General features: G+C 43.1%; 1 protein-coding gene across 1 annotated transcript in view; it reads left to right on the forward strand.

Annotated features, from left to right (window-relative positions):
- The window catches only part of TGFBR2 (transforming growth factor beta receptor 2), a 60,370-nt gene extending 51,751 nt beyond the window's left edge, over window positions 1–8,619 (forward strand). Inside the window, exons 6-7 of the mRNA XM_014884055.2 lie at window positions 2,639–2,766; window positions 6,231–8,619. Coding sequence (XP_014739541.2) covers window positions 2,639–2,766; window positions 6,231–6,410 — 308 coding nt within the window. The 3' untranslated portion in view covers window positions 6,411–8,619. The remainder of the gene's footprint in view (window positions 1–2,638; window positions 2,767–6,230) is intronic.
- Window positions 8,620–20,045: the final 11,426 nt, after the last annotated feature.

The following is a 20,045-nucleotide window of genomic DNA, read 5'->3' on the forward strand; positions in this document are numbered from 1 at the left end:
AAGGCATAAGAAACTGAGTCAGCATCTGTATACAGCCACACACAGGCATCTAGGCACAAACATTTTAACCTACCTCAAATTGACATCTGTTACATTTACTGTAGCATGTAAACATGATCCATGAATAGCACCAGCTATTACTGCAAAATGTGTCTGACACTTGAGATTCCACAGCATTAGGATGACTTGCTGCATGAGGATTTAGTGGGCTTTTTTTTATTTTCCAAGGGAAAAAGAAGCATGATAATAAATAGCAAGAAGATGGTGCATGCTTTTCAAAGTGCTGACAGAAGGCAAGACTGTATTGGTAGAAAGTCATTACAGAACTGGCATCTGACCTCAATTTCTCTTTCTTTACCATAAACAAAAACAAAGCAACAACAAAAGATCCAAACCTGAAAAATCTATTCAATCTTTATATTTGGAAGAGGAATTCTCATAACTTACAAACAATTTCTCAAACAGAGAAAAATGTATTATGAACCTATCAATTCCCAGGAAAGGCTTTTCCTTCTCCTGCTTGAACCATCTCATTAACCTGAGCAACCTTGAGATTAAATCAGTGGGAGGGAACAAGTCAGCACCACAGCACCAGCTTCCCTCTGTTGGACATTGAGACTCCTCTGACTCCTCACCCTGCAAGATCTCAGAACCTTGGCTACTGTCCATGACCACTACCACAACTGAACCATGACTGATGGAGATGGTGCAGGAAATGGCCATCTAGGTCATGCAATTTAAATTCTCTTGGTGAACTTTAATATTTTTGTTGGCTTTGAACATATAGGTATGTGCAATATAATCACTGTGCATCTGCTGCATGCTAACCCAGGTCTGACTAGCAAGATGGCAACTTCCCAATTCATTTCTAGGGCTAGAGTCTTGTAAATTTACTTTGGCTGAGTAATCTCACACTCAGATTAATGTGGGTGAAACTGGTTTGCCTTCTTGTACAGGAAAGAAAGCAAAGCAGACTTTGGCACTTGGTCTTAGAAGATGGGAGTTTTGTTTTTGGACTATAGCCATTCTCCAGGGCATTTTTTGGAAAGTGGACAGCTGCAAATGGCTAGGAAGAAGGAAGGAGAGCTCTGTAGGAGGCGTCTATGGAGTGACCTGCTGCACTGCACACAGTTGTTTGCAGCTGAATCTCTAAATGCTGAGCATTTGAAGCACAAGGTTTAATATCCCTTCCAAAATGTTTGTTATTGTAACTTGGCCATTCATTTTAAGCATTAGTCTGATAAAGTTTTCATCTCATGGTCATCACACACTAGTGAGAACTACAGCCTTGGCTTTGGAGAAAAGTCCAAAGTTAGTTGTCTTCAATACTACCTTGTTTTTGTCATGAGACATGACAGAAGGATCTGATCTGTTATCTTAATCATTTTTTTATTTTCAGCCGAGTATCATATGACCCCTCCTTACCTTTCTCTCCCAAAGTAAACAAACCCAAGTGTCAGAGGTTCTTCCCATTTCTTCTGAGCTTTCAATCCTTATTCACATTTCTTGGCACTTTTTACCCCTTTATAGGAGTGAGCAACACTGAGCACTGCAGTTGAACTTGGTTGTAACATCATGCAGCAGTGGTTAGTCTCTCTACTCGTTCATCTCTGTTCACACATCATCTGGGCATTTGCATGCATTCTCCAGACTGCTTTGTAGATTGCACTTCAGTTTTTCTTGCCCTCAATTAATTCCTAGAAAGAAGTAAGAGGCAGCAGAACGGGCCAGCTTCATAAATCTTTCTATGATAGCAGCAAGTCATTAGGCCTGTGAGTAAAGTCTCCATCTGTTCCCAAAGAAACCACAGCATTTTCTACACTGTGTCAGCATTTACTATAATATTTCCGCTCTCAGAGATTTCTTGAGTTTTCTCCAAAGGTCCCATATGTCTGCCTCTTCCTTTCTCTCTCCAAAGAAAAGCAAAGAAAATATGCAACATGCAAACAAAAACTAGAGTGGCAGCATTCCCTTCAGAAAACTGTGCCCCTGTATCACAGGCCAAAACTGATCCATTTTGGGAAGGAAATCTAAAATAAGAGCAGATTACTACTTTCTACAAAAGAATGCAGCTTAGGAGTAAACAAGGGCAGTATGACAGTTTCCAGCATTGCTCCTTAACTGTATCTTTGTCCTTTCCAAGCAACCGTTTCATCCTAGCAATCTGCACATTCACATCTACCATGACCTATACAGATTTCAGTTTTTATTTCACCTGTTAAGTGTGTGTGGACTCCAGGAGAGCTAAGGGTGACCAACTCTTCAAAGGCTTGGCTCATGTAAAACTCACCTTAAAGGTCCTGTGCATTTTACCTCAGCAGAGATTGAAAGGCTCACAAACCATTATAGATTACTCTGCTTCTTGGACTGTTGCTATTATGTACTAAAGGGTTTAAATGAGAATTGTTTTGTTGGCTAGGAAACAAAAGGGGAGGGGAGGGAGTGTGTGGGAGAAACACATTTGAAACATTTTTGAAAATGCCAACTGGCTTTGCTTTGTTTGGAGCTGGTCAAGCAGAACAGTGGCAGTGAGCAGCTAATCAGTAGCTCCTGCTCCTCAGAGGACAGCCAGCTCCCTTCACTCTCGGCAGCAGCACAGCCCAGCTAAAAACCCTGTGTTCGTTTCTTCTCTTATCAGAGGTGAAAGAGTACGAGCCCCCATTTGGCTCCAAAGTGCGAGAACACCCTTGTGTGGAAAGCATGAAGGACAATGTCCTGAGAGACCGAGGGCGACCCGAGATCCCCAGCTCCTGGCTTAACCATCAGGTAAGAGCACCAGAGGTGAGCGGTGGGAGCTGCACTGTACATTGCACTGCTGCCTTACCTCAGTGCCCTGCCCAACAGGCTGGGTTGTCCTCTCTTTGCGTGGAGAGGTCTGTCACACATGGAGAATCTATCACAGAGTAGCACTGGTGCTGAAGTGGTTCAGACACCACAGTTCTCTGCCCTGTGCCTGCCCCAGTGCCCTGGTATTCCTGCTGCACACCAGTAATCTAGAAGCAATCAAAACAGAAAACATTGGAAGCCTGAGCTCCAACAATCATCTGAAGAGCCACAGAAAAATTCGGCCCTTAAAGCAGTGCTCACTGTGTGTAGGCTCTGAAAGGGCAAAGAAAACAACTTCACACATTGGCTTCTGTTGCAAGCAGAATGGGAGCTTCAGACAAAATTTATTAGAGAAGCCTTCCTGTTGAGTCACGAGTTACAGAAAGGATTGCCTTTTTTTCTAAACTCCATCTTAGAGAGGTTGTTGGATCCAGTCTTAGCCCCAGATTTTGTCAACTGTTTACATTTTAAGGATTATATAGGTGCAATTGAACCATTATACAACTTTATCCCACATGATTAAGGATGGCAAACCAGATATTAAAATATAAATTATTTATTATGATAATGACTAGACAAAAAGATCTTAATCAGAGTTATAAGCTGCACAGTAGAGGAGCTAGAACTACTTGTATACTGTGCACTATGAAGCAATATTGAGGCAATCATATTAAAGCAACCGTACTAAAGGTAGCAAAACCAATTATTAACTAAAGATTGATGTCAGCCACCCATGCCAACAACCATAGACAAATCTTTTCCACTCAGCCTCGGGGAGTAACCTTGAGGGCATGGGAGTAACCTTGAGGCATTGGACTCCTCAAGGGGAGGAATCTCTACGCTCTGTAAGAAGAGTTACATTAGAAGATGCTGTTGTTAAAAAGTGGTACTGGGCTTTCGTAGTATAAAGTGTTTGACTGTCAGTCAGATGTCTCCAGGCCAGCTCATTCAGTTCAGCAGCTTTAGATGAGTTATTAATAGTATCACTTATTTGTTCCTTTGTTGGGCAGTTTACCAAGTCTACCACATCTTTACCTCACTGTCAAGATATTTCACTTTGAGTCAGGCTGGTTTCAGCATTATTCAACACCAAAAGCAGCATGACCCCCTTCTCCATTCACCATGGTAGCTTTGCAAACATGGCAGTGTTCAATTTATTTTACCCCATTTCCAGGGAGACCATCCTACTACAAAGGGACTTCAGCAGAGAAAGCAAATCTCAGTACTTTACCATGGAAACCAATCATAGTTGTATCCCAGCTGTTGACAGGTTTAAGGAAATATGAAATTAGTGTTCAACAAGCCAGTCTGGTTTTATTCGGGTTGTGCATTAGTAGTCCCTTTCCCTTGCATATCACAAAGCACATGGTCAGCTTCTTCCACTCACCAGCCCCACGGTTGCACTTCCTAGGCAATAGCAGATTTTTCAGTAGATGAAACTGAATGGAAACAAGCCAAGCATATGCGTTTCTTCACCTTTGCTCTCAGTTTTTTCATTAGAGATAAAATGTGAATCATATCAGAGAAGCAAGGCTTGGTCATTCCACTTTTCAATGAAATATGCTGAGTGGGCTTTAGCAACAAAAGGAAAGTATCACAAATGTTTATAAAAGCCCAGGCAACCAAGAATGTCATCTACTGTTTCCATCAGGAGCAATGTAACACTCCCTTTTTAATTCCATCTGGGAAGTTAAAATCAGTCTAACAGCTACTTAAAAAAGACCAAGTGAGTGGCTAAAATCAGTCATTTTCCCAACCAAGAACATCTGCCACCTGATGACTGTAGCAGAGTGCAGCCCCTTCCTGGACTGCAGGGACTTGCTCCTTATGTACTCAGCTGAGAAGAGTAGGGTTATTGAGGAGAGGCTTTTAATTCAAAGTTGAATTTTGAGAGATGCCTGGATATCTGATACTACCAGCACTAAAAACCCTTGACAGCGAGGCTGAGTGTGCAGAGAGTTGCAGCTTGAGGTGCTGGGGTAGAACTGTAGGATACACTGCACATTTCATCATCTCTGGGTTTATAAAGCATCTCTGTGTTTATGGATTTAGACCTAGGTGTCCTGCATTTGACTTCAGAGATTTCTTCCCTGTATAAAACCCACATCTCAATCTGCCCCAGCAGAGAGTACCCTGCCAACTGGGAGGACCATGCACTTGTGCTTTTGTGTCACCAGAATGGGCACAGCTGGCTCCAACAGAGTTCAGCTAAGAGTCTAAGGGAGGAAATGGATGCCTGATAACACTCTTAGAGGACATTTAATGAAGGTGTATTTAATTCTCTTTGCCCGAATCCCTTCAGTGTTTCACATTATGCTATCTAAGATGCAGTGATGCATCAGTTTCCACAGGGCTATGAGAGTTTGCAGCAGCTGAGGATCTGCTTTGAACTCCATAGAAGTTATTCTTACTGTAATGGCTCTTCCATATTCATTTCCTTCCTCTGCAGTCATGTTTTTGTAATGAACTCATTATTCATCATGATAAAATTCTGGAATGGATTTACATATTAAAATTAGCCCCACACCCCCCTTAATGAGATTTGTTGCACTATTGATTTCAAGTTAATGTTTAATATTTAATTTAATTTACTGCTTGTAATTTCAATGCCAGCAGAAAACTAACGTTATTTGTATACAGACAGTAACATTCTGCTATTAGCATTGACATCAGTCAACATCACCAATTAGGTAAATTATACAATTAATGCAGTGTTGTGAAATGTTACTTTTTTTAAATAAGTTTAAGATAAATCCTACTTAATGGGCTTTTAGTGTCATAAAGCAAAACAGTTTCCTGGCAAATACCTCATGTTTATAAAATTCATTACAGAGATGCAACTGCTTTTTTGCTCATGTAAACATTTGCATCAGAATTGAAACGAAGGTTAAACAGTTACAACTGTGAGTGATGTGTTTAAGTGTTTGTGGGACTGTGGCCCATATTTGCACATAGATTTAGGTAGTCTACAAGGAATTCATAAAGAGCTGATGTACAGCCCAATACTGCTGGCAATCAGAATTTTGTTTGAAAAACCCAAGCAGAACACAGGCGTGCAAAGGCATGGGTTAAGCAGGAGGTCATATTATCCAAGAATTTTAGTCATATTTATTTAAAAAAAAACCCTGCTTGATTCTATAGCACTTGTCTGAAGTGTTCTTGTTAGAACATATCAGACCACATGCCCAGAAATGACAGTCCTAACTAAAGTGCTGAAAATAGTGCAGTAGGGTTTCTTTAAAAAACCGAAAACGCTGCCCTCTTGACAGAAGCAACAGATCCCATAAAGAACCCCCAGGACACACATGAAATAACCCCCAGACTTCTGGGGGCACTGAAGCAGCTCTCTGAGAGGTTTTGTTGGCGGCCGGCCCCCTCACGGCTGCTCTCTGTGCTCCCTGCAGGGCATCCAGATGGTGTGTGAGACCCTCATCGAGTGCTGGGACCACGACCCCGAGGCGCGGCTGACGGCGCAGTGCGTGGCCGAGCGCTTCAGCGAGCTCAAGCACCACGACCGGCTCTCGGGAAGGAGCTGCTCCGAGGAGAAGATTCCCGAAGACGGCTCCGTGACCACCGCCAAGTAGCGCGTGCCCGAGGGCTCCGGAACGGAGGGAAGCCGCTCCTACACGTGTTCACCTTGGCAAAGGAAGAAGTCTTGATCTGTGCCTTGACTTGCTTCCTGGAGGACTGAGGCTGTCGCTTCTCCCTTTAGGCTCCAGCTCTGGACAGGGAGATGTATTCTGGGAATTAAAAGCTGGGGGAGTAGCAGTCATACCCTAGCACTGGCGGCCAGCATCATGTCGTAGGAGGAGCTATATATGGTAGCACTTCCTCAGGAAAAGGATTTGAAAATAGCCAATAACATTATGCACTTTATTAATGCCTGTATATAACTATGAAATTGCTATTTTTATATATATATATACATATATATCTATAAATGTGTGTGTATGTATATATATATATCTATATATCTATAAACAACCATGTCCTGGGAAAAGAAAAGTTATTAAAAAAAAAAAAAAAGTGCTTCCAGGAAATTACCAGTGCATTAGAAATCCCACCCCTTAGGGAAGGAGCCTGGGGAGACTGGTATAGCACCACACCAGCAATTGTGCACTAAGCGTTCTGCCAAAAAACAGGAATAATATGCAATAAGAAGATGACTTTCAAAGCATGTGCTGTGACCACCTGGCTGTGGTCCTGCTGTTCAGAGTTGCCAGAGCAGTCTCACAGCAGACAGGCCAAGTTGACTTTGCAGTTGTACTTGCATGGTCCTGTCTGCAGCACATTGTGGAAGGTTCAGGAATGCCTTTTCCCTCTCATCTTAACCCCAGAGTCCTCAAAGTGTTCCAGAACAGGCATGTGAGCAGGTTTGGTCCTTCCCACATGTGTGTTTTGTTATTGAGTTCATTAATGTATGTTTATTGCTTTGAATTCGTGCTGCTTGCAAACAGGTTGCAAAATATCAGCAGGATGAGTTTTCCCCTCCTCCCATCCCACCCCCAAACCATACAGAACAGGACAGGGCCAGCAGCGATCCAAGCAGATGTTTTATATTTGCTGTGCATTCTGAGTGTGGGCAGACCTATTTTTTTTCTTTGTCTTTCACCTTGATTTTGTTGCTGTAAGAACAAATTTTTTTTTCCCTCTACAGTGTGTCTAGACAAACCAGAGCCTGACTCTGTTCCATGCTTTCTAAAGTAAGAGGCAACAGCTGGTGCCTTCACTTTTTCAAAAAGTCCTTGGAGGTGAGAGAAAGCTCCATAGCAATACGTTAATGGCATATCCTGCCCTCAGCATTGCTTGCATTAAGGGCTGCCTCAGCAAGTCAGCAATTCACAGAGTTAAAAAAAAAAAAACAAAAACAAAAACAAAGACTTTTTCAACAGGATCCTTCAGACTTTGCTTACATTCTTTCAGTTCCCCAAAATGCTTGAGACAGTTGACATCACATTGGGCCTCTATACATGACAGCAATGTGTGTTTAAGAAGTGCTAAAAATTTTGTCTTTAGGTGTTTTACAGTGATTTATCCACTTTTCTTCATGGCGTGTCAGCAGGTCCTACAAGTTAGAAATTCAACAGCACAAACCAATCCTGGACAGATGTATCTGGTGTAATTTATGAAACACCTTTGACAGATAAACATCAATACTTCTCTCAAAAATGTTGCCATACAAGTCAATAGGAATCATGCTTATTCAAATAGGAGTTAAGATTTATGATGGCAAATGCTTTATTTGAAATGGTTTTGTAACTGGTTTTTTGGTTTTGGTTTTTGGGGTTTTATTTTTATTTTTTTATTTTTTATTTTAACCAAACTGCTCAGAAATGTTAAAACAGAGCAACGGAGGCAAAATGGGGCAAAACCTCCACACCTACAGTGGAACTTAGAGGTTCGTTTTTGTAGGGATGGAATGTTGTAAGTTCACAGGGCTATAGGCAGAGGTAGGAGATGTAGGTAGGGAGTGCATCCAGGCAGGTTGAAGGTCTCGGCCCATTTCTCTTCCTCCATCCACACAGAAGGTCAAGCAATGGCAACCAGTAGTTCCTTACAGTACTGACGTTTTTATGGGGTTTTTTAACACTACATGTAAAGGATAATTTTTATTCTTTTAAGGAATATTTCACCTGTACATCATGTATGAAATAGGAATGTGAGCAATATATACTCTTGTATATCAAAAGTTTCAAACACTTACCTTGCTTTGTAAACTGTTTTGAGGGGGTTTTCATCTTGTTTTGTATAAATCAAATGTTTATTGGAGCAAATAAAATAACACCAACTCAAGTTCGTCTCTGGAGCATCCAGGATCGAGAGACAGGGCTCCCTAAAATGAGCCCTATCCTAAAATGATTCAAGTCCATTCCTTCCCACCAGGGGCCTGAATGTCACTCTCAGTGTGCCCAGTGTGCATGTGTCCTACTCTGTTAATGACTCCTTCCCCTAGTCTCCACCCTGCCCTTCAGCAGAACAGCATTAGTAGATGGCCAAACTTGCTGGCCCCTTAGCCCCTGCACTGTTATACCTTCACTAGTCTCAAAAAAAGGGAGGGAGAAAGGGCTTACAGCTGATGCTTTCCTACTTCTGGATTGCTCAGGTGTCAGTGTGGGTTTGACTCTTACAGACATGGTTTAGTCACGGACTTGGCAATTTTGGGTTAGTGGTTGAACTCTGTGATCTTAAAGGTCTTTCCAACCTAATAGATTCTGTGGTTCTATGGTAAGGCCATAGTGAGACCTCAGTCATTTTGGTGCTGATATTTAAGTGAGCCAGAAGACAGCCCACTAAATCCGTGTCACTGAGAAGTATGTGATGAATGTGCTTGTGCCTTACAGCTACTGCTCTCCACAAAGAACTTTCACTTTTTGAAGCTGATATCCCTCTCGTGGAAGATATGTGGAACACAGGCACCACATAAACAAAGAGTAAGATCCCTCCCTCTGCCCTCTTCAAATTACCTTGAATTTTACATGGGTTGAATCTAAGCCTTCCACCAGTGCCTGATACTGGCACCCAAGATGCTCCAGACATCACCGTTTTTTTCATGGATTGTATTTTCATGCCAAAACCTCCACTGGCCCTCACACTTGGCTGCACTGAGTCTCTCCTTTTGAACCTTCAAATGTGGATACCTCAAAGAGGCACCCACGTCTTCATTCACAAGTCAGGCAAAATCACAGAATAACTGAGGCTGTCAGGGGTTTGTTTGTCATCTGGTGCAGGGTCATGTTCAAAACAGGCACCTTAAATCAGGTTGCTCAAGGCCTTTTGAGCATGGAATTTTTTGTGTGGAATTTTGAGCATGTAGGTGATTTCACAGCATGTCAGTGATTTCACAACCTCTCTGGGCACCCAGTGCTCTGAACAGAGCAACACGCGCACACAGGCAGTGTCAGGTGTGCAAAGGAGAGTGGCCACATCTAGTCTAAAAATGGCAAAATGAGGGCTTTGTGAAGGAGGCCTTGCCTAGGTGCCTCTCCAGCAGACAGCCACAGGTGAGCAGCTCTTCCTTCAAGCCAGCTCCCCTCTGCCAAGTACAAGAACAGCTCTCAGCTTCCCGACAGCCGTGCAAAGGCTCACTGCCCACACCTCTGTGGTTTCCAGCAGTGCCCTGCTGAGCCTTGGCAAGCCTAGCATCCCTGTGGCTGGCCCCAGCATGTGCCAGTGCACTGGTGGCAGTGGCCACCCCTCAGCAGTCCCCACCACTGGCCACGTATTGGCAAAGATCTTCAGGCCCGGACATCCTGTTTATGCTGGCTCAAAGTCTGAGTCCTTTTGGCATAACACAGCAAGCAAGTGTTTCAAATGTCTTTTAAAAACGTAGCAGGCAAATTCCACAGATCTTTTAGTCTTGAAGTACATGATATCCTTGAAATAAAGTACCCTATATACTTCTAATATTTTTTCAGTTAAGACTTTTGCCCACCTTTCTTATCCTAAATATTGTATTCTACGTCCTACTGTGAGCAGCTCTTAATTAGCGTGTCGGTCAGCACTTTATCACCAGGGTGCACAGCAAGGAGGCTCCAGCTGTGCTGTGCAGAAAGCATTCCTTGGGTTTACTGCTGAACCTTGCAGAGGTCTGTCCTGGATAAGGAAGTTTCCCAGTGCAGCCTGCCTCTGTGTCACCAGTTCACATCATTTCCAGCACAGTGGGGATTCCACCCCCTTCTAGGATATTCCAAATTGCTACTGGAGTAGACGTGAATGATAAAAGACGGAAAAATCATGACCCAGCTCCTGAGGAAAAAAAAGAAATAGAAAATCACTAAGACAGCATTACTCCAAATGCACCTGGAAACAAACTGGGCCACATGTAGAGCACCTGCAATATTGTCCTCTTGTCAAGCCAGCTGTACTGGGGCCCAAGGGCTTCCTTTGCTTCCAGAGGAACATTGATTAATTTCTTTCTCGATCCTTGATTCTTTCTCTCTATCCTGCTAGGTTGTTAGCTTGGTTTTTCTTTCCTTTTTTTTTTTTTTTTTTTTTTTTTTTGGCATTATGTTTTTAATAAAATGCTGCCTGTGGCAATTTCTCCCTCTGGCCACAAAGAAGATGGAGTGAATTCTGTTCCAGACTGTCTGCCTGTTCCTGAATGCAGTTTGGCTGCCTTCATGCTGCTTATTACTTGGCAAACAGTCCTGCAAGTCGGTGCACACCATGTGCGTGTTGAGAAGGCTCTTGCTGGGGGGGGATGGCAAAAATTTGAGTTTCAGCCTGGGTTGCTATAAGTGATACACCTTGTTGCAGCATTTTGGTGCTTGGTTATTTTTTTTCTTTCAGGCACCTGTGTCCTACTGGGTTGCACTTCCCAGCACGACCCACAGGACTCAGTTGGCCTGAGCCCATGGTGCCCCAGCCTGGTTGTCTGGACCCCATTTCCTCTCCATGATTTGACCTATTGGCCACTCTCACCTATTTTTGACCTCTGGATGCGGAATGGCTCATGGGCAGAAATCTGGAGACACTCAGTGGTTTGTTGAAATACATCCAAATTGTGAGGCCCCTGAGAGGACCAAGCCCAGGAAATAGATTTAAAATTCTTGACTAATGAATATTTTGAGCACTATCTAATCACTTCATGAAGAGGCAAAGGCAAAAGGCAGCTCATAAATTATCTATTGTGAATGATTTTCTCAGCTATAATGGTGATAAAACAATATCTTCAGACACTTGCATTTAGGTAGCTAAACTCTTAAAAAGATTAGACAGTCACCTGATCAAGTTTGGCATGATTAAACCCTCACTGCTGAAATGTCTCTCTCACAAAGACGTTGCCATGTGAAACCAGGGAGAGCAAAGATCCCTGGCATTTCTTCCCAGGCTGATCCTCTCCTGTGTCTCAGGAGGAAGCACTCACAGATGAAAACACTTCTCTTTCTCCTCTGCTGTAGCAAGGATTTTCTGTGGAAGAAGAAACAAAAAAGCAATTCACCTTGCACTTTGTTCATTCATCCATGGCCTTAAGCCCAGGCTGCTGGCAGCCCCTCCCAACCACTCCTCCTGCCAGCACCTTCAGATCCCAACAGGGGCTGCACAGTGATCTCCCCCTGCCTCCGGTTTTTTATCAGGTTGCTGGTCTTTCTCTCACAAAAACTCCTCTCTCTGTGTGTGTCTCAGAACAAGACCTGCACCAGATATTGCACGACCTCCCGAAGGGCACCTCACCATTGTTTGTGATCAGTCTGGAGCTGTGCCCTTCCTCCTGCACCACTCTACCCCTCCAGCCTCATCCTTACCCCAACAGGGACTGCCCTGACCCCCAGGGTGTGTCCTCCAGAAACAGCACCTGAGCAAGCAAACCTATTGTATACACCTGTTTAACACACTGCCCCTTGGCTCGTTTAGGGCAGAAGTGATGCAGGGGAAGCAAAGCCCAAGAGAACCACACGTCAGATGTGTTTCTAACAGGCTTGAATAGGCATGGTGATCAAGTTTCTAGCCAGGTCTGCTGTCTTTCTGCTCCCATGAGTGGTTTGCACGAGGCTCTCTGGATCACAGCTGTTTTCTTCTCTTTCTAAAGGAGAGGACAACCATAATCTGCTCCTGGTACCCCTGGGGTAAAGCTTCCATCACTTTGAAATACACATGAGCTACTTGCATTAAGTCCCTCACCCTCAGCTCTCACCCCCCTGTCCCCACGAATCCCAGGTGCTAAGCCAGGAATGAAAACAGCATTTCCAGCCCTGCTGGAGCAGGGGTTTCTGTATTGTGCAGCTCAGCCGCCTGCCAATGTAACATAAGGCTCTCTGAAATGTCCCATTTTTTACAGAGTGCTTCAGCCACCAGCTGGTGGTGTGTGGGGCATAGGCAAGTGCTTTATTTTGGATGAACTAAACCAGCTTGAGATGCAGGACCTGTTATCAGAGCTGTATGCTGAGCTACAGAAATGGAGCTTCCCCTCTCCCTGTCCCCAGCTCAATAAAGCCTGCGCTGCACAAAGAGCTCCAGAAATAGATTCCCTTCTGTTAAAAATATGCCAGGGTCTTCATGATTCAACATTTCAGGAGACCATTTAAGGTTAGAAATTTTTTTACAGAAGCTATTGATTGCATCTAATTCCTGATTTTGCTTGAAGGTGAAAACTCTCTTTCTACTTCTCAAACAGAAGTCAGTATAAACTTCTTCTCAGATAAACATCTGTCTGTCTGTGGCTGCAAATGTTCAGCTCTTGAGGCTGGGCTTTATCTGACTTCCTTATACATGTATGTGAGTGCTGAGGGGATCTCTGCACTCACTGATCAAGGCTGTCTATGCTATGACTACTCATAAAAACGGATTTTAAAGATATCCATATTAAATTGGGAATAAGTTGTTTGGCAACATATAAGAAACGCTTCCCCAGACCCAGAAGTGCCGAGGGTTGTTTCTTCAGAGATTGACATGGAAATACATGGCCTACTCTGGGGTCTTTCAGTGCATTCTCACAGTGACTTTTTGAGAATCATTTAAAATAAAATACTATTTTTTGAAAGAGAAAAGCTTTTTATATGCCTAGAATGACAAAAACAGTGTTTCATCTTTGATCCAACAAAACTGAAATAAAGGCTGTCAGGGAAAGGATCCAGTGAAAGAAAACACAAAACCCATCTGCTCAAAACAGCTATGTGATGCTGCCACCAAGGAGAATTACAATTTGCAGCACATGGGTTAGCAGACAGCATATTCAGGAGCAGCCCATCAATAAGACAGGCACTAAGCAAGTTAAAAATAATAACTGCTGATACTTGAATCCAGACATTTCAGGAAAGATGAGGTTTCCTCCTTTCATCAAATTAAAGTCAAGCTACTGATTCTCTTCAACAAAAAATACTTGCTTTCCATAAGCCATCTGTGCTTCTGGAGGCAGAAGAAAATGGGCCATACCTTTAATTAGCTGAAAAGTTTAGACAGGATATAAATCTCATACCAAGACTTTTAATTTTCCAGTTGGTAAGTCCTGTACGATTCTACACAGACTCACTCATGTACAAAAGGGGCTACCACCCCTTCTGCTCATATAATCCCCATGTGAGCAGCAGGGGCAATGTTTCTGTGACATGACATCGCTGACACTTCAGCCCCAACACTGAGCAAGAGTCAGCAGAAGCAACTTGCAAGGGATTGGAAGTCAGGAAAGACACCAGAGGGTGGCTGGGCACTGGAACAGTCTCCCCACAGAAGTGGTCACAGCACCAAGCCTGAGAGAGTTCAAGAAGTGTTTGGACAATGCTCTCAGGCACATGGAGCAACTCTTGAGGAGGGTCCTGTGCAGGGCCAGGAGCTGGACTTGATGATCCTGATGGGTCCCTTCCAACTCAGCTTATTCTGTGATTCTGTGATTTGAAGAATTTCTTGTAATGCTTAGAATGCCACAGTGGAATGCTCCTGTGTTTTGTTCATAAGGACATCTTCCATTAAGCAGCTGATTTTTTATCTTGTGTACATCTGGAAAGGACATGTAAGCCTTATTAAATAAGGAGGAGGGGAACCCCATAACTTCATTTTAATGTAAGAATGTTAATATTCGTTTTCTTGCCTTGAAATAATTTCTGGAATAGTTGCTTTAAGAACCTAACCTTAGGAAAGCTGTAGGAATTGGAAGAAAGAATTTAAATTAACTTGTTTCAACATTTCTCAATTGTTTAGGTTAATCACAGTAAACCAAACAGGATCCAGCCATACTTAAACACAGCCTTTGCCCAAGTATAAACTGTTTACTCTAACCATGACACACAACCAGACAAAATTAATTCCTGATCTGGGGAAGAGTCTAATTTGCTTTTATTAGGTCTAGATGAAAACATTTTGGCAGAGTGAGGTTTGCTTTTTGATGTGCAACAGTCTCAAAATGTCCCGAGAGCAAGCAGGCGATGCAGCAGTCTCAGCATCCTCACCACACCAACAGCTTGACCCAAATGTGGCTCCTGTGGCCAGGCTGGAGCAGGGCTGTCCAAAGAGCCAGGGCAGCCTGAGCAAGGGCAGCAAATGATCCCACAGCTGTAGCCTGGAGAGGAGAAGCCTGCTCCATGTGCTTTCATGGGCTCGTTTTGGGACCATCCCTTAGCTTCACCAACCCTGCTCAGGTCAATAGATTAGACTTCAGCAATTTGACTTCTCTTGTCTACAGATTGCAGACAGGTTTTCAGCACTAGCACGGTGCTTTGCCCACCAACACATGGAGAGTGCTCACAAAATAGCTTAAAGACTGGTTGTTATATCCTTTAGGGGCTTTCAGATTAGTGTTAATAGTACAAAGCATTTTGTTAAAAAAACAAACAAGATAGAATGGATTTTTACAAAAACATTTTGAATTGCAGTTTTCCGATGTGAATTTTGACAATGCTTGCTGAGGCCTGATTGCCATATGGGATGGCTAGGCTGGAGCTCTCTATTTTTGCACTACCTTTTCTGATGTGCAAAATCAAGCATATTAGCTTCTAGAAGAGATGGAAATTTTTTTCATGGACAAATGCATGAAATAAGCTTTGGATACAGGGTCAGAAAGGTCAAATGCTGATGTTCATCTTTTTCATCTCCTTTTCTGTATGCACAGCCAACACATTAGCAATAGGAATGTATGAATGCTATGGAGTAAATGTCTTCTCTTTACCATCATAGGAATACACTTCTTGCTTGAACCACATATCTTGTCAATCCTAAAATTATTAACTTGAGGATATATGCTGGGTTTGGCTGAGGTAATTTTTTTCACAGTGGCTTGTATGGGGCTGTGTTTTGGATTTGTGCTGAGCACAGGGTTGATAATGTAGACATTTTTGTTATTGCTGAGCAGGGCTTGCACGAAGCCAAGGCCTTCTCTGCTTTCCACACTGGCAAGGAATTTGGGAATGCATGGGAGTCTGGGAGGAGACACAGCTGGGACAGGTGACACAGACTGACCTAAGCCATATTCCAGGACTTATGGCATCATGCTCAGTTTATAAAGTGAGGGAAGAAGGAGGAAGTGGGGGGGGAACATTTGGAATGATGGTGTTTGTCTTGTTAAGTCACTATTACATGTGACGGGGCCCTGCTCTCCATGGGATGGCTGAACAGCTGCCTGCCCATAGGAAATAGTGAATTAATTTCTTGTTTTGCTTTGCTTGTGTGTGTGGTTTTTGCTTTCCCTATTAAACTGTCCTGTAGTGGGTTGATGCTGGCAGGGTGCCAGGCACCCACCTGAGCTGTTCTATCACTCCCCTTGTCAGCTAGACAGGGGAGACAAAATGCAGTGGAGAGTTCATGAGTTGAGATAAGAACCAGGAGAGACCATTCATCAATTATCATCACAGGCAAAAGTGACTTGAATTGGGGAAATTAACTTAATTTATTACTAATAAAAATCAAGAGCAGCATAATGAGAAGTAAACCAAATCTTAAGACACCTTCTGCCCACTCCTCCCTCCTTCACAGGCTTTACCTCCTCCCCTGCAGTGGCACAGGGAGACAGGAGTGGGGGTGGCAGTTCACCACAGGTTATTCCTGCCACTGCTCAGGGAGAGGAGTCCTTCCACTGCTCCAGCATGAACTTCTCCAGCCTGAGTCCTTCCCATGGGCTGCAGTTCTTCACAAACTGCTCCAGCATGGGTCCCATCCATGGCGTGCAGAATTACATTTTTAAATGACTGCTTTAATTGTCTTCCAGAAGTAATTAAAATGAAATCATAGGTATTGTGAGCTGCATGTTGTGCTTTCATTAAGACAGTAATTATGGGGGAAGAGCTCTTAATTGGGAAGGGGAAGTAGCTTTTTTTGAATGCCATATCTCCTACATGATTGCCTCATCAGGTTCAACACTCTGGGTCCAGATCAACATCTTTGCCCTCCAGTTCTAAAGAAACCTAGCAAACTAAATGCTGAGAGTATGCTTTATGAAGAAAAATACACAGAAACACAGAAAATAAAACCCACTAGGAAGAACTGAAAAAAGTATCTGGAAAGGTCAAACTGTTTTGTATTTGTTTGGCTATATTAGTCTTCTCTCTATCTACAATCAGACAAAAATGGATTAATTTTCGAAATAGCACAGATAACAAGAGGGTGAAGAATGCTTAGTGTATTGTATTGTTTAGTCTGACTGAACTGTCTGAAATTCATCCTCACAATCTCTTACCTAGCCATACTTGCCTTTGACTACTCTGACTTTCCTGCATAAAATGAGAGTACATGTCTGGCTCCAAACCCAGATGCACGTCCCAGCCACATTGTGACTCTGTCCCAAGGCAAGACTCCAGTGCTCCTTCATCGTCCCCTTCCCATGCCCTTGCTTTCCCATGGAGTCAGCAGCCAAGCACATGGCCTCGATAGACCTCCCTGCACCTCCAGCCTCAGCTCCATCCACATCCAAGATGAGGCTCAACCACTCCAGGACCAACTTCTCCAAGCTGCAACATGCCCTCGAGAGGGTTTCTGCAGCTGCTCATCTTGCTCCCATGTTGTCCCAGGGGCAGAGCTGGCACTTGTCATTTGAAAGGGTGCAAGAGGAGCTGGGGAGCACATTAAGTCCCTTGTATCTCAGATAATTACGAGGGGTGGGAAGAATCAATCTATTTTGAAGACAACTGGAAATCCATGGGAGAAGAATAGGACTCAACATGGATTTAGGCAGCATTTGAATATGGTTCCACAGCAACCCTGGTTCCTACCCAGTGTTTTATGTACTAGCCTAGATGATGGACAAAAATAGCTGCTTATTAAGTCTGCAAACTGCATCGTTCTCTGAGAGGCTGCAAGTGTGCTGCAGGACAGACAGACTGACAATTCAAATTGTTCTTGGCAGATTAAATAAATATTTTGAAAATGCATGATTCTCTTTAGTGGAAACACTTACTAAGGACTAATTAAATGTACAGATATCTAACGGGGAAAAGCCATTTAGAGCAGTTGGCCAAAGCTCTAATGCCAGGGGGGATCACAAACCTGACAAGAATCAATCATTTCTTGCTGTTACAAAAGAAGGTGAATATCACACTGTGATGGATAAACAGCAGTGGTAGCTGAGAGATGTAGAGAGTGATCCTGCCACTCTCAAAACCTGGTAAAGTTCGGTCTTATTTTGGACAGAATAATCAGAAGATTTTAAAACATGGCCTCTGAGGAAACACTGGAGGAATGACTGCAGTGCAAGACTAGACAAGAAGACAATTAAGGGGGAATAAAATTATAATCTTTAAAAATGTAGAAAACGCAAAGGGGGAAAATACTTGTTAACCCTAATTATGGTGGTGATCAAGGACATAAGAGAAAATCTGAAACATCCATTACAAAAACCTCGTGAGAAGGCTGCAGATTTTCCAGAATTTTTGGTCATGAATTATAGACTAGGAAAATGTTGGACACTAGTTCTCTGATATCACCGATCCTGTTTCAGGATGGAGGTCATATTTTCTCAATGAGATCTTGAGATCTTTTCCTGCCACAGAAGTTGCAGGGCTGTGTTCAATCAATTCCTCTAAATGTTTGAGTTCAGAGTGGCCAAGAAGCTGGAAATTTTGTTCTGTGGGAAATTGCAAAATGTGCTGGAGCTTGGGGGCAGGAAATCCTCTTTTGCAACTCCCTATAGAACATTGATATTTCTCACAGAAAGGAAAATATGATAAAAAACCCTGACATTTGGATTGCTTCTGAATAAATGTCGTGCTCTACTCTGCAGTGGTGCAGACTCATCTGGAATTGTGGGTGCAGTTTTGTGTACCACAATATAAAGAAGACATTAAATTTTTAGAGAGTGTCCAGAGGAGGGCAACAAGGATGTTGAAGGGTCTGGAGGAAAAGCCTGGTGAGGAGTGGCTGAGGTCACTTTGTTGGTTCAGCCTGGAGAAGAGGAGGCTGAGCAGAGAATTCAATGTGATCCTCAGCATCCTCGGGAGAAAAGCGGCGGGAGGGGAGCAGCTACAAATCTCTTCAGTCTCATGACCAGTGATGGAACTCAAGGAAATGGCATGAAGCTGGGTCAGGAGAGGTTTAGGTCAAATATTAGGGAAAGGTTCTTCACCCAGAGGGTGTCTGGGCACTGCAACAGGCTCGCCAGGGAAGTGGTCACAGCACAAACCTGACAGAGTTCAAGAAGTGTTTGAACAGTGCTCTCAGGCACATGGGGTTATTCTTGGGGTGTCCTGCGAAGGTCCAGGAACTGATAATCCTGATGAGTCCCTTCCTTAACTTAATAACTCAGCTTATTCTATGATTCTATGATAAAATCAAGCCTGGAAACTGAGCATTCTGAAGCCATACAACTTAAAAGAGGTTTGCACACTCTTGAACTCCATTTTTTACCTTGGTAAAAAGCAAGGGTTAGGAATTATTGGCTGAGTATCAGGGAAGTGAATTTTTCATGTTGCCATGAATCCTCCATTGCTCATCTCGGATGCCTCAAATATACCAGTGTCATAATGGGTTACACAGCATGGAAACACATTTTGGTCACTATTTAGGCAGGCTAAAAACAAATAATCAGAGGTCTGCATATTTTTCCCTGAAGTCCATCAAAATCCAATATTTTCAAAGGAGACTGCCACAAGCAAAGCAACGTTTTCTGAAAAATATTTTTTGCCAAAAAAATCCCAAGATCTTCCAGTTCCCTTCTCTGCCACATGTGAGAGGTCCAGGAGTGCCCTTGGGAGAGACCTCCTGAGTGTGGTGCAAGTGGGTACAAGAGGATACACCAGTAGATGGAGCACACGACTCTGCAGTGCTATGCTTTGGCTCTGTAGCACCAATTAATATTTTCACTGTTCTCTGCTCACAGCCTGAGGTACAACAGAGCTGGACCAGCCACTGAGCCTGCTGTCCAGCTAGAGTTTCCTTGCTGCTGTGCTCCAGATGAGAGGCCAGGTCTGCTTTGATGACCACTGAATTTCTTGGCTGGGTGGCTTTATTTGCATGTCATTTAGGCTTAACTCATACACGGCTTTTTATACCATCATTATACTTCTCTTCATAATTTTCTGTTTTGCAAGCGTTTAGTTGTTCCTACCGTACACAAAAAATTACTTGCTGCTTTTTGCAAGTCCGCAAAGATTTTGCACTTTTTTAACTGTCTCCTGTGTCACACATACTTAGAAATCACCTAGTTCTCCATGCATGTCAAACTCTAAAATTTCCAAGAAAACTTCATCAGCAAATTTCATGAATGTATGTCTGATCTTTCTGGAAAAGTTAGTGGTAACAGTATGAAGTTAGAGTAGCTCAGAATCAATACCAAAGTATCCTCCTGTCCCCATTACTCATTT

The sequence above is a fragment of the Sturnus vulgaris genome, chromosome 1 (genome assembly GCF_052056855.1).
Source record: "Sturnus vulgaris isolate bStuVul1 chromosome 1, bStuVul1.hap1, whole genome shotgun sequence".
NCBI lineage: Eukaryota > Metazoa > Chordata > Aves > Passeriformes > Sturnidae > Sturnus > Sturnus vulgaris.